At 41.2% G+C, this 15,577-nt stretch overlaps 1 protein-coding gene across 1 annotated transcript in view; it reads left to right on the top strand.

Moving 5' to 3' along the window:
* The first annotated feature begins 832 nt into the window (after positions 1-832).
* The window catches only part of TNKS (tankyrase), a 216,159-nt gene continuing 201,414 nt past the window's right edge, over positions 833-15,577 (top strand). The window contains exon 1 of the mRNA XM_062213699.1: positions 833-1,543. Within this exon, the coding sequence (XP_062069683.1) occupies positions 871-1,543 (673 nt within the window). The 5' untranslated portion in view covers positions 833-870. The remainder of the gene's footprint in view (positions 1,544-15,577) is intronic.

The raw sequence follows: 15,577 nt of genomic DNA, 5'->3' as shown, positions 1-15,577 counted from the left end.
GCGGCATAGCAGGTAAAGCTGCCACCTGCAGTGCCGGCATATGGGCGTCGGTTAGAGTCCCCGCTGCTCCACTTCCCATCCAGCTCTCTGCTATGGCCCGGGGAAAACAGTGGAAGATGGCCCAAGTGCTTGGGCCCCTGCACCCACATGGGAGACCCAGAGGAAGCTCCTGGCTCCTGATCAGCCCAACTCTGAGTCTTGCAGCCATTTAGGCTGTGAACCAACGGATGGAGGACCTTTCTGTCTGTCTGTCTGTAACTCTCCCTCTCAAATAAATAAATCAATCTTAAACAAAAACAAAAACAAAACAACCTTGTTGGAAAGCAACAAGAAACCAAGGGAACAACTGGGTAAGAAAGACTGCTTTAAAAAATTACCAGTGGGCTGATGACAGCTACATATTGCTGACAATCGGAGCATTTTGTCTACATCAGCTCATTTGATCCTGCAGGCGATTCTGTGAGCTGGGACCTAATACCTGATGATGAAAAACATTCTCTGCTTGCACCGAACTGCGCCTCAGTTGCTGACTCTGGAGCAACACAAGGAAGGCTCTAGGGGACTAGGGCACAGAACTGAGCAAGGCAAGGCAAGCAGGCGGCAGGTGAGAAACGCTGGGAGAACCTGGTTCCTGCGTTCAAATCTCTTCGCCGGCCCGCCAGGCCGTCACAAAGCCCGCCCCTCAGTCACGAAGCCACGCCCTCCGCCTCCCAAGTTCTCAGAGCTCCCAATACTTCCCTCTTTCTCTTTGACCCGCCCACCCCGCCAAGCATCAGTTCCTGTGCGCTGAGTGCTGATTGGTCCAGAGGTCGGAAGTGAGGGCGGGCGGTGGGGCCGTTGCCGCAGTGACAGAGCTGGGGGTGTCCGAAGATGGCGGCGTCGCGTCGCTCTCAGCATCATCACCACCATCATCAACAACAGCTCCAGCCCGCCCCAGGGGCTTCGGCGCCGCCGCCGCCACCTCCCCCACCTCTCAGTCCCGGCCTGGCCCCAGCGACCACCCCAGCCTCCCCCACGGCCGGTGGCCTGGCCCCCTTCGCTTCCCCGCGGCACGGCCTAGCGCTGCCGGAGGGGGATGGAAGTCGGGATCCGCCCGACAGGCCCCGATCCCCGGACCCACTTGACAGTACCAGCTGTTGCAGCACCACCAGCACAATTTGTACCGTCGCCGCTGCGGCCGCGGTCCCGGCGGCTTCTGCTGCATCTGCCGTCGGGGTCGCTCCCAATCCAGCCGGCGGTGGCAGTAACAATTCACCGTCGTCCTCTTCTTCCCCGACTTCTTCCTCCTCTTCCTCTCCTTCCTCCCCTGGATCGAGCTTGGCGGAGAGCCCCGAGGCAGCCGGAGTTAGCAACACAGCGACACTGGGACCTGGGGCAGCGGGACCTGGGACAGGGGTCCCAGCAGTGAGTGGGGCCCTACGGGAGCTGCTGGAGGCCTGTCGCAATGGGGACGTGTCCAGGGTAAAGAGGCTGGTGGACGCGGCAAACGTCAATGCAAAGGACATGGCCGGCCGGAAGTCGTCTCCCCTGCACTTCGCTGCAGGTCAGACTTTTGAATTACTTGTTCATGGTACCGGGGTCAGGGCCGGGGGTCTGGCTGTGAAAAAACAGGTCATTAGGATGGGGCGAAGTGGGGGCGTGGCCACGGCCGGTCCACTCTTCGCCCGAAGACCAGAGGTGCCTTTCTTTGGGGAGCGCCTGGGTGCCAGGGGCGTGGGAGGGGAGGTGTGAGTCCGTTCTTTACTGTTCGCAAGCTGATACCTCTAACGAGGCTCCCTGTAGTTGCAGGCGCGGGATAGTTGGAAGTACTTAAACTTTTTCGTTCCGAGCGTACAGGAATAAAGTTAGATTTGGGCGGCTTTGGAGTCGCTTTGTCGTCGCTGTGACCGGTTTGTTTTCAGAACAAGGGTCTGTCCCTTGAGGACGGTCTAGATCGGAAGAAGTTTAATGTAACTCCGCAGGCGTTTAAGGATCTATCCTGTTGGTCTTAGTAAAACACATTAATAAAAGACATAACCGAAGTTTTGGCAACTCCCTCTTTTGAAGAAGTTTGCTGTCCAGTGGGGAGACCAGAATATGCCTGCATGAAACAACTGGGAGAAAAATATTTGGATGCATTATGTGACAACGGAAGAAATACAGGCTTTGAAGTTTTGTTATTTGTCTAGCAGGCCGTTTAACTTAAATCTCATGGGCAAAAACAGATTAAGGTTATTTGAAGATTTAGTAAGGAGTATGTGGCATATGACATCTAGGAAAAAAGTGGGAACTCCTAACTCTGGATACTGCACTTTACCTGCCTCTCCTTCCCTCCCTCCCTCCCTCCCTCCCTTCGTCCTTCTTCTCTCTCTCTCTCTTGTTTTAGCAAGTTGTTGATTATTTTCTTTTAAAAACACTTAATATATTTTTATAAATTACAGGGACATATAGAACAAAGGCAAAAAATTAAACATCAGAAATATTACACTGAAAGTATACACCTTAAATACACATTACAAAATCCAAGTAGGATAGAAAGATATACAATGAAAAACACCACCCCCACACAGAAACATCAAAGCTAACACACCAAAGATACCCTCTGTTAAGTTTCTTGCTACATTTCTGATATAAATCACTCCTTCAATTTGTTCTGTTAATAGTAAACATGTAAAGATCTCACTGTATGTATTATTCATTCTTACCACAATTTGGGAAATAATATTATCCTCATTTTACAGATATTAAACAGGTAGCTCATCTTGTTTAAATTCAACATTCACTCAGGAGGTGGTTGAACCTTAAGTTCAAGCACTTGGGTTCTAGAGCTTGTGAAATCAAGCTTTAATGAACATACACTGTCCCTGAGTAAAACTCACTTTTCATTTTGTGAGTAATTATAGTGCAGATTTTCTAATTTTCGTGATGTATTAGGAAAAGAAGTAATAGTGAGCTTACATGTAAGAATAACTATTTTTTAAAATTGCAGTTCATACTTAGACATACACACAAAAAGTTTCATGAAACTGTACTTTCCCTTACTACATGTGCTATGCTCTGATATTTTACGTTGTATCCTATTTCATTTCATTTTTAGCAACTACTGTTTGTGATCCATTAAATGGGTCATGACCAGTGGTGTGGGAAATACTGGAAATCATTATTAGATCACTGGATCCATTCTTCATACATGGACACTGCTATCAGGAGTGCAGTGAAGTGAATCATAAACAGGCTTGCATCCAACTAGGTACTCCTTCGAGGGTCTTGCTTGTTTTAAATGAGATAGCATTGCTTTGTCTTTACGCTAAATGAAAGCTCTGTCTGATTTAAAAAATCAACCAAGATTTGTTCTTTCCCATACTTTATTCCAAATCTGATTATTTTAACATTGCTTCACAAATTTTAGCATTTCTAATTTTACTTCCATTTGACTTCCTTATAAGTAATCACTAACAAGTGTAATTAGTTTTATTTATTTGTATATTAGTATATTTAGGATTAAAACTTAGGGCTAGTCACACATAAAATAGAGCTCGTCTTCCAAATCGTCTTCTGTCTGCTATGAGTTACTTTTAATTCTGTTCTAGAGTTTTATGTGTACCTGGATAAGCTAGAGTGCAGACAGTAGCAGTCTTGTAATTGGGTTGTAGTTAGGAGAACCTCACTTTGAACTGACTTTTTTTTTTCTTTTTTTGACAGGCAGAGTTAGACAGTGAGAGAGACAGACAGAAACGTCTTCCTTTTCTGTTGGTTCACCCCCCAAATGGCTGCTGCGCCGATCTGAAGCCAGGAGCCAGGTGCTTCTCCTGGTCTCCCATGTGGGTGCAGGGCCCAAGCACTTGGGCCATCCTCCACTGGCTTCCTGGGCCACAGCAGAGAGCTGGACTGGAAGAGGAGCAACCGGGACAGAATCCGGCACCCTAACTGGGACAAGAACCCCGGGGTGCTGGCGCTGTAGGTGGAGGATTAGCCTAGTGAGCCGCGGCGCTGGCTGAACTGACTTTTTAGTAAAAATATGAAAATATTTTTAGCTCATTTGCAGAAAACAGACAAATAATAACAAAATTTTCTAAGATATAAAAACCTAACACTGTAGTCAATTTACCACTTTCATGTTTGTATGTATAATATTGAAGTTTTGTTAAATCTGTCTGTCATGTAGGGCTGAATAGTTAGAAGTAATTCTTTGTGTGTGTGTGTGTGTTTAAAAAGTATTTATTTGAAAGACAAAGTGACGTACACACACACACGCACACACACACAGAGATCTTCTAACTGCTAGTTCATTCCTCAAATACTGCAGGCCTGGGCCACGGTGGAGTCAGGGGCCTGGAACTCCATTTGGGTTTCCCACATGGGTGGCAGAGGCCCAAGTTCTTGAACCGTCATCTGCTGCTTTCCAAGGTGTGTTAAAAGGGGTCTTGATGTGCACTTGAACTGGCACTGCCGTGTGGGATTCTGGCTTCCCAAATTTGCTTTCCCCACATACCACAATGCCGGCCCCAGAAATAATTCTTAATTGACAGTTATTTGGTTATTGTGGTAGTGGATAGATCACTCTTGTATAGACACTACTGTTAGTAATATGAAGTAATAGTTTTAGGAAGTTGAAGTTGGAGCAATTCCTTGGATAGAAAGCTTTAACAGTTATAGTTCATTTGTTCTACAAATATTTAATACTTTAAAGGTGAGATGTTACAGTTTTGGAGAACAAATGGTTCTTACCCGTGTGGTGCTTAGTCTAGTGGGGAAGCTAAACAGCAGTAATAAAACCCACAAAGAATAGAACCTTTAGCGACAGGAAAGCACAGCGTACTGTCTTCTGGAGTATGTTACAGGGCTCTTCTCCTGGCTTTACAGCAATTGAGGAAATCGTTCTAGATAAACTTTTTTCAAGCAGAAGTTTCAGAGGTGACCTCAGGCTAGCCAAGCCAACTTTGGAAAGAATAATGTTAAGTAATGCATTTATTTACATTTAAAAATGAGTTTTCAGTTCCACACAGTGAATCGAAACCATTTTTTTAAAGATCTCAGTAGTGGTGTGAAACCATATTTAAGTCCTATGACTTTGGGCCGGTGCTTTGGTGGGTAAAGCTGCCCCCTAGGGTGCTGGCATCCCATGTACCTGCCAGTTTGAATTCCAGCTGCTCCTCTTCCAATACAGCTTCCTGCTAATGGGAAAACAGAGGAGAAGGGCCCAAGTGCTTGGGCCCTTGAACCCATGTGAGAAACCTGGAGGAAGCGCCTGGCTTTGGCCTGGCCCAGCCCTGGCTTTTGTGGCCATTTGAGGAATGAACCGGTGGATGGAAGCTCTCTCTCTGTGTCTTCTCCTTTTTTCTGTAACTCTGCATTCAAATAAATAAAAGTAAATAAATTAGGCCGGTGCCATGGCTCACTAGGCTAATCCTCCACCTGCAGCACCAGCACCCCGGGTTCTAGTCCTGGTTGCCCCTCTTCCAGGCCAGCTCTCTGCTGTGGCCTGGGAGGGCAGCGGAGGATGGCCCAAGTGCTTGGGCCCTGCACCCGCATGGGAGACCAGGAAGAAGCACCTGGCTCCTGGCTTAGGATCAGCGCAGCGCTGGCCGTAGCAGCCATTAGGAGAGTGAACCAACGGAAGGAAGACCTTTCTCTCTGTCTCTCTCTCACTGTCTATAACTCTCTCTCTGTCTCTCTCCCTCACTCTCTAACTCTGTCTGGCAAAAAAAAAAAAAAGTAAATAAATTTAAAAAAAAGCCCTGCGACTTTATACTGCCGTAATAGTGGTAATATTCCCTCTAGCAGTAGAATTGAGACTATATTAGTAATTCAGTTGTCTTCTCCACAGTTAGAACACAATCTTTAGTTTCCATAGTTAATAAAGATTCTGAAAATACTATTTGTAAAGCCTCCATATGATGACCGTATCAAAATGATAAAAGTCTTTCATTGTTGACTAGAGTTTATATGAGACTTCTCTCTTTTACAGATAAGATTCTTGACCCTAGTTTTCTATTGTTCAAAGTTCAGCAGTCAGAGGGCTTTATAAATAACACCATTTAGAATGATTATCATCTTCTCAATTCAGTACCTTGTAATGGCATATTTTTGCTGAAGGATTGTATATTTTGGCAACTTTTCTTTTTATAGAAAAGTTTAGGTAAGGTCTTTAACATTACATTCTGAGACTACATCATATTTATTTTAAAGTAAAGAAATTTCAAAATCGGCTTCCTGGTAGTTCATTAGCATGTGACTTGAATTGTGATATGCAATATGAGGCGTTTTAGTGTTGAAGCAGCAGAGTAGAGATGCCAGTGTTATTTTCTCTCTGGTTGGTTATGGATGGTGTCTTCTGTTACAGCGCACCTTTAAGTGCACCAGGGTTGCTCTGTTCATTCCTGATTATTGCTTTTCAGCATGACCATGCTTGTCTTTTTTTCCCTTGTCAGTAGTTCCTAGTTAAAAAGCCACTACGTCCTCTAAATGGCTACCTGTCTAAATTGCAGGTAAAGAATGAGTCAGAACGCTTCACGCCTGGTGTAGGAATCTTTTTGTGTTTTCCATTGTCTGGCAAGATCCTTGATTATGCTTTCAAACTCCCTGCCTCAGGATTTAAGGAGGGTCTAAATTTGGTAATAGAAGACAAGGAGTTAGATTCATAAATACCTTCCCAGACTTAAAACTTCTGGTTACAAAAGTTTTTTCTTAGTGTTTTCTTAAAACATTTTCCCTAAGATATATTTTCAGAAGAAATTAATGTAGAACTTTTTGTTAGAAGGATGTGCAAGGTATATATCTTTTTCTTTTGTCTTCGTGATCCCACTCCTTGGAAGCAAATGATTTAAAGAACAAATTAGCATCAACCCAAATGTCCATCAGCTGAAGACTGGATAAAGAAATTATGGGATATGTACACCAAGGAATGCTACTCAGTGGTTAAAAAAAAGGAAATCCTGACATTTGTGACAAAATGGACTCAACTAAAAAGCATTATATTTAGTGAAATAAGCCAGTCCCCAAAGGACAAATACCATGTTCTCCTTGATCTGTGGTAACTAATAGAGTACCTAAAAGGTAATCTCTAGATGTGAAATTGACACTTTGAGATGCAATAACTTTGAACAGCCCTTATCTTGACTGTTGAGGAATATTTTTTTTCATACTATTTGTTGAACTCTTTACTTAGTATAGGGTTGATCTTATGTGTGTAAAGTTAATTGAAAATAGATCTTAGTAAAAAATAAGAATGGAAATAGGAGAGGGAGGAGGAAGAAGGGTGTAGGTTGGGAGGGTGGGTACGGTGGGAAGAATCACTATGTTCCCAAAGTTGTATTTATGAAATGTATTAAGTTTATAGACCTTAAATAAAAGGTTAAAAGGTAAAAAAAAAAAAAGACCAAATTAGCTGTAAGGTATCCAAATGTATATGTACCTGGGCAAATTGGTAACAAGCAAACTGGAGCAATGCTTACATAAATTATAACACTGTGTGATTCCTATTACATATCTCTGCTCATGAATTTCTTGGTCTATCCACCTTTTTTTAGTGCTGGTCAATGTAAATTACAGGCATCGTGCAACAGCTGCCCTCATTGCACCAATAGATGTATCATTATCAAAAGATTTTAGTGTTTAAATATTTGCCTTTTGCTGTAAAATTAGCACAGATCTTATATGTACAGTCAGTGAGTTTGGACAGATGCAAACATCAGTGTAGCTCAAACCTATACTGGAAGTCATCATGACCTTAGAAAGTTCCCTCATGCCCCTTACATTAATCCTTGTTCCTACCCTTGTCCTGTAGTCAACCACTGTTCTTGATTGTTTTTTTCTGCTCTGAAGAGTTGCCTGTTTTAGAAGTTCATATAAGTGGAATCACACAATATTTACTCTTTTCCAGTGAGACAGTTCTTTTGCTCAGCAGAGTGGTTTTTGATGATGATATGTATCAGAACAGTCAGGCGTCAGTTAGCACCGGGCATGCATTTTGAAAAGCAAGTCGTTAGGTGATTTTGCTTTGTTGGCATACCAGAGTGTACCTTCACAGCCACTGCACACCTAGGCTACATGATGTAACTAACATTGCTCCTGGGCTGCAAACCTGTGTATCATGCTACTGTACTGAATACTGTTGGCAGCTGTAGTACAGTGGTATTTGTGTGTCCCCATGTCCACATATAGAAAAGGTACAGTTAAAATACAGCATAAAAGTTAAAAAATAGCAGTGCTTGCCCACTCATGTCTACGGGCACTGGAGATTAGAATTTCAATTTAGGAATCCTAAGAGGACCTGAATACTCAGCCCATACATGGGTCTTCTGAGATTTGACCTTATTACTTGTTAAAAGCTAGTTATTTGAGAGAAGGAGGAAGAGCGTGCACTCCCTGAAGAAGAGCACATCTGCTCATTCACTCCCCAAATTCCTCCAAATGCTGGGGCGGACCAGGAGCACAGTTCGGGCCTCGGATCTCCTTAGGTGGCAGGACTCAGAGAAATAAATCCTTTTTTTTTTTTTTTTTTTAAAGAATGTTTTATTGTGAGGGGAGGGGCAGCGTTGTGATACAGTGGGTTAAGCTGCTGTATGAGACACAGGCATCCCACATGAGCGCCGGTTTGAGTCCTGGCTGATCCGCTTCCAATCCCACTCCCTGCTAATGTGCCTGGGAAAGCAGAGGAAGATGGCCAAAGTATTTGGACCTGTGCCACCCACTTGGGGGGCCCTGATGGAATTCCTGGCTCCTGGCTTCAGCCTTGCCCAACTCTGTCCATTCTGGCCATCAGGGAGAGTGAACCAACAGATGGAAGATCTCTCTCTCTCTGCCTCTCCATCTTTCTCTATTACTCTTTCAAATAAGTAAATAAATCTTGAAAAAAAAAGAAATATTTTGATTTTATATGACCATCTCTATCAGCTATTTTATGCTTACTGTGTGTATCCCTTTGCTTTCAACCTGTGTCTTCATATTTAAAATGTGTCTAATGTGGACAGTATATATTTATTGCTTTTATAAACTTTCTGACAATGTTTGTCTTTTTTTAATCTATTCCATTAATTAATATTGATACTTCAAATTCATATTCAGAACTGTAGGGTTTCTACTTAACCTTCTATATTTCTGTCTACATCATTTCTTCCATACCTAAACTTCTGGTTCTCCAAGACCAACAGGATTATAGAATTAGAATATAACATCTTGTTTGCTTTATTGTATAGTAATGCACAGTTGATCTCAAAGTAATGTAGACACAACATAATTACTAAAGCATCTAAAAGTTTGTTTGAATACACTATCTTTACTGTTTGTTCCATCATTCTTGCTCCATCAGGACAAGAGGTAGCTATTACATACTTTCTTGTAATGAACTTCATTTAGTTTTAGTTCTAACAGTGTGTACATGGTAGATGGTCACCACATGTGGCTACCATATATTCTTCTCCTTCACATGTGTGTTTGCTGTACCATTTTTCAAGAGGTGGAGCCCATTTCCCTCTGCTTGTATGTGAGTTAGATTTGTGACTTGCTGGAATGAGTGGAATATGGTAGATCGACACCCGAGCCTTTGGAAATTTGAAATTTTCACTTTTTGTGCAATGAGAACCCTCTTGGCACCCTGCCGCCATGTAATAAAGCCAGTGTAAAGGAGAAGTAAGGATGGTAAAGAGGGATGCTCTCTGCTGGTGCTCACTCCAGCTTAGTGAGTGACTGAGCCACTATAGATATTCCAATCTCACGGAGCCCCCAGTGGCTTTGCTTAGGTAACACCTAGTACCAGAAATAAGAAGTGCTGGTTGTTATTTTAAGCCACTAAATTAAGGAGTAATTTATTAAACAGCAATATGATGGAAGTCATTGCTATAGTCCTAGTTTATTTCCCTGTTTTAAATTAGCCCACTGCTAGTCTTTACGTTGATGCCGCTCTAGTTATTTTGGTTGTCTGAACTAGAGTTTACTCAGGAAGCTCTCCTGGGGAAAATATTCCCTGAAAAAATTTTTTTTCTGTCACTAACAATCATTGCCTTATTCTTAGAAGTCAGTTTGGCTGAATGTGTAATATTTGGTTTTCACTTTCTTTGAATTCTTTCTTGTTTAATTTTTTCTTCTATTGGAAATTATTTCTTGAGATTGTTATTTATATTTCAGATATATGCTCTTTCATATCTTGCTTCATCTTCATATAAACTTTTAGCTACTGTTGAAATAATTGATTGTAATTTTGTCTGTTTGGGGGTCATTTTCTTCTGGTATGTATGTATTGTAGAGATGTTATCCTGCTGAAATTCTCATAAGAACTTTCTATGGGATTTGACCTCAGTTTTTTTAATCACTCATTTTTATAGACAAGGATCATTTCAAGGATAAACATAAAGGTCTGGGATGTCAAGGATAACTCCCCTTGGGTCTTTTTTCTCACGCTGGACATGCTTTTCTAGAATAGCTGAGGCCTCTTGTAAGGTTTCCAGGATCATCTCTTACAGTAATAATTGCATTATTTCATAATTTAAATGATAAAGCATCAGTTTATTTACATAGGAGTCTATTTTGGTAAGTTTAGTCCAACTACTTGCCTTCTTTTCTCTCCTGTGGGACATCTGCCCATTCCCCTCATGAAGGGAAAGATCAGAGGCCAGGTGTGTTCCTTCCAGATATGAAATGACTTTTTGATGGTTAATAGGGCAAAGAAACATATTTTGAGGATAGAAGACATACTGTCAAGGCCTAAGTTGTGAACTTAAGTATGTTAAAAAGTGAGATCTCAGGCATAGAGTCCAAAAGAATCAAGGAATGTAAATGATTCTGAGGAAATACATTGTAGTGGTAGGTTTTAGAGGAGCATACACATCACCATGAACCTTAGATGTATTTCAGAGCCTCCTTTTTCTTTAAAGACAAATTTTTTAGGTATTTGACTGTAGAATCTTCAGTGGATCCATTGGAAGAGAGGGGTGCCTATTAGATTCTTGCTTTTCTCCACTGTGTTGGGTCCCTTGACAGTACTGTGTTTATTCTTCTGAGAGTAGACCACGTGCTATGGTTTGAGTGTCCCCTCCAAAACTGATGTTGAAACGTATTTGCCATTCATGAGAGCAGTGCTTAGAGAAGGGACCTTTAACTGGTGTTTATGTCACTAGGGCCAGCAGACTAAAACAACCAATATGGATACAGGTTTAGTCCAGATTAAGAGGGAATGGAGGGGCCAGTGCCATGGGTCACTTGGCTAATCCTCCGCCTGCGGTGCTGGCACCCCGGGTTCTAGTCCTGGCTGCTCCTCTTCCAGTCCAGCTCTCTGCTGTGGCCCGGGAAGGCAGTGGAGGATGGCCCAGGTGCTTGGGCCCCTGCACCCACATGGGAGACTAGGAGGAAGCACCTGGCTCCTGGCTTTGGATTGGCACAGCACGCTGGCCATGGCGGCCATTGGGGGAGTGAACCAACGGAAGGAAGATGTTTCTCTGTCTCTCTTTCTCTCTTACTGTCTATAACTCTACCTGTCAAATAAATAAGTAAATAAATAAAATAGGGAATGGAGTCTGAAGACTAGGTGAAGCCTCCCCATAGGAGATTTTGCTTGTTAATAAAACAAATTGAAATATACCTACGAAGCATCTAGAAATGTACTTTCATCTTATTGTTGAATAAAAAACACTATACTCTTAAAAAATAAAGACTTGAGTAGAGTGGGTTTGTTAAGAATTTGTATTAAAGCCTGGGTACGCAGGATACCATTGGACCTCAGTTTTTAAAAAGTATTTTGATTTCTAGTAATTAAGGAACATTTGGAGTGTCCCGTTTCTGCATGCCCACTGTCTTTCTCTTTCAAGCTTCATCAGATGGCCAAGGTCATTTTTCCCACAGTGAGTTTCTGGGTTCTTGGTGGAAACTTGTTTGGCTTGTTTGTTCAGGTATCTCTTTGTAGAATTTTAGCACCTTGAGGTTAAACTTTTTTTTTTTTTTAAAAAAGACTGATTTTTGTTTGTTTGAGTCTATCAGCTTTTCATTCAATTTAGACAAGTGAATTTATTTTTTATTACAGGAAGAGAGGAACTGAAGGGATGTAAAATTTCTTCTTCCCTTTTGCCTTTTCCTTGTTACAGGCCTAGTTGATGCCAGCTGCTCTTTTGTTTGTTTGGACTTGCAACTTTTTCTTCTGTGGTAAATTTTGAGGTTGAGGGGAGTGAGCAACCATTTGGTAGTTAGCAGATGATTTCTGTTAACTACAAGACCAAACTAAAAAACCTTGCTTTGAATTTGCTGATTGACCAAAAAACCTTATAGCTGTATTCTCCATATCTTCATTATAGTTTAGAAGTAAATGTGGCCGGCGCCGCGGCTCACTAGGCTAATCCTCCGCCTTGTGGCGCCGGCACACCGGGTTCTAGTCCCGGTTGGGGCACCGATCCTGTCCCGGTTGCCCCTCTTCCAGGCCAGCTCTCTGCTGTGGCCAGGGAGTGCAGTGGAGGATGGCCCAAGTGCTTGGGCCCTGCACCCCATGGGAGACCAGGAGAAGCACCTGGCTCCTTCCATCAGATCAGCGCTGTGCGCTGGCCGCAGCAGCCATTGGAGGGTGAACCAATGGCAAAAGGAAGACCTTTCTCTCTGTCTCTCTCTCACTGTCCACTCTGCCTGTCAAAAAGAAGTAAATGTAACCTCCAGGTGCCTAGTTGATTGTAATGATTTGAAAAGCTTGGCTATCTGTATGTATAAGAAGACATGGACAAGATCAGATGCCTTTATTAGGATATATTCAAAAGCTGTGGGAATCATTTTTTTCTATCCAGCTGCTTAGTAAGATGTGCAGTTCTCAGGTTGTTCTCTTGCTAACTATGGAAATTCGTTTTTTTCTTTTACCAAAAAAAAATGACATAGGATTACAGTTAATAAATATATGGTAGCTATTTTTCCTAATGTCTTGAGAAGAGATGCCAATTTATGTTTTTCTTTACTGGAAAATATTCCCATCTGGGAAAGAAATCTTTACACTAACTTTAAAAATTAGGACAAGCTATCAAAAAATGTGGTTATCTCCCCATCTTCCCCCAAAACAATCAACAAAACTTTGACAATAGAACTGTATAAAGTGGTACTCTTGGTTTTATGAAAGCAGATAAATTTGGAGTATATGATAAAAAAAAACCTTGATATTTAATTCAGTGAATCATTTGTAGTAATTGCTCTATAAATAAGTGAACAAATGAACTCTTAAGGTGAACATTTCTAATCCTTTTATTTTCTTAAATGTAAAACATATTAATCCTATATATCAGTTCATTCTATATCTTCAAAATCCTAGATTACACACATACCTTATTAAGAGGTGGGAACAGACTTAAACCCACATCTGGTTGTCTTAATACCACTTGGCTCATGAAAATCAAGTGGAAAGTCGGTAAGGGATGAGACACAAAGTTTGTATTTTGAGATATTTTGTAATATAACTTGTTATTGCTTTCCCAAATCATTTTTCTGAGACTGAAAGTCATTGTACAAATTTTTGCAAAGTACAAGAAAAAGTAGTCTGTTGCCACAGCAGCTAACAGTGATTTTTGCTGTTTCCATCCAGCACTTTTCCCTAGGTATTTAAAGTAAAATTTTTAGTTAAGTAGTCCATTGGAAAATTTGCATTTATTAGAACGTTGGACTGTTTTTTGTTCATTGCTTTACAGACATAAAAAGTGTGATTAAGAGTGACCTTTAAGAATTCCATATTTAAATTGAAGAAGGATATTTTAGCAACTCCTTTCTTTATGACTACTTAAAATTGTTAAAATGTTGAAGACAAGTTTTGTTATACGCTTTGACTCATGGAAGCAATCAAGTTAAACATTGCTTTTGAATAGTAAATAAAACCTATGTGAGTCCCAGGAATTTCAATGTGTGTAATGACATTGAATTGTTGTACACCTAAAAATATTTTAATTTATGTGTATTTTGCCCAGTTAAACTTTTTAAAAATGGAAGTATCATAATCAACATTTAGGTTCCTCTGTTGTCCTAAAGAAAACTTGTTTCTTAATGTTACCAACATGAAATATGGAAAATTAGTGTATTCATCAGAGCAGTTCTCAGCGATTATGTTGAGCACACACTTTTCATCTCTTCTGTTAATTCGCGTTTCTGAAAGTAACTGTAGTCCTTCTCTGGCAGTGTGAAACTCAGCATTAATGAAGTGTTTATGGAAATTCAAAAGAACTTCATGCAGCTTGCTTAATGAACAGTCACAGGGACAGTTCCATAGTGTATTCCTTCCCTTGCCCCTTATTCTGTTCCTCGGGGGTCTGGCATGATCCCTGCAGTTTTATTAAAATTCAGTAGCAGCTCAACAAGGATGAATGTTATAAGGAGCAAGATGACGAGAATGGCAGTGTTTTCTGCCCTTAAAGAAGGTGATAGTCAAAAACGAGTTCCTAAGCTTTTTGATCTCAGGATTCTTTTACACTTGTGAAAATACAATATTTGCCCCTTATCCACAGGGTTATGGGATGCCTGAAAGTAGGGATAATACCAAACTCTTTATATACAATTTTTTTATATATACATGCCTATGGCAAAGTTTTATTTTTAAACTAGACACAATTAAGATATTACTTATCAGTAATAACTACATAAAAATAATTTTAACAATATACTCTAATAAAAGTTATGTGAATGTAACCTCCTCAAAATCTGTATTATAGATATTAGTAACCTCAGCCTATGATTTTTTTGCTTTCCTTATGAGAACTTTTCCTTTCTCTTTTATAAGAAGCACTTTATGGCTTCCCTTTGGCAGATCTGAGAGTTGCCAGCATTACTGCTCTTGGGCTCTGGGCCATTACTATGTAAATTAAGGATTATTTACCCATAAGCACTGGGGTCCCCTAACAGTTGATCTGGTGATGGACATTATTCATTGTGGACCCATCTTGTGCAGAGATGACACACACCCCAGGGGACACCTAGCAGGACCAGGAGAGATTTCATCATACTGCTCCGAATGGCACACAGTTGTTTATTTGGGGAATTTTTTGTTAAAAATTTTTTGGACTTTGGTTAACTGCAGATAAAACCACCGAAAGCACTGAAAGGGAAACCATGGGTAAGGGGGAAGTACTATAATTGAAGGAGTTTTCGTTCTTGTGGGTGGTGTCTGGAGATTTTTTATATTAGAAATCAAAACTGAGACATTGTAAAATAAAAATAATGAAACTCCATTATATGTTAGGGTACATAACATGTTATTTATTTTTAGAGTTAAATTTTTAGAGTTTACTTTTAGAGTTAAACTTTTCAAGCTGTTTAGCAGCCAACTTTTTTTTAATTTTAAGGTTTATTTATTTACTCAAAAGGTAGAGTTACAGAGAGAAAGAGAGATTTTCATCTACTGGTTTGCTCTGCAAATGGCCTCAACAATGGAGGCTGAGCCAGGCTGAAGCCAGGAACCTGAGTTTCATCCAGGTCTCCAATGAGGGTAGCAGGACCCAAGTATTTGGGCCATCTTCTGCTGCTTTCTCAGGTGCATTAGTTAGCAGGGAGCTGGATCAGAGGTCCAGCAACCTGGGCTCTGGTGCCCCCACGGGATGCGCATGGCAGGCAGCCACTTAACCCACTGTGCTTTGCCACCAGGCCTGCCCTGTAAATA

Source organism: Lepus europaeus, chromosome 16 (assembly GCF_033115175.1).
Source record: "Lepus europaeus isolate LE1 chromosome 16, mLepTim1.pri, whole genome shotgun sequence".
In the NCBI taxonomy this organism is placed as follows: domain Eukaryota; kingdom Metazoa; phylum Chordata; class Mammalia; order Lagomorpha; family Leporidae; genus Lepus; species Lepus europaeus.
The sequence above is the reverse complement of the archived record's forward strand: the minus strand, read 5'-3'. Positions and strand labels throughout refer to the sequence as shown.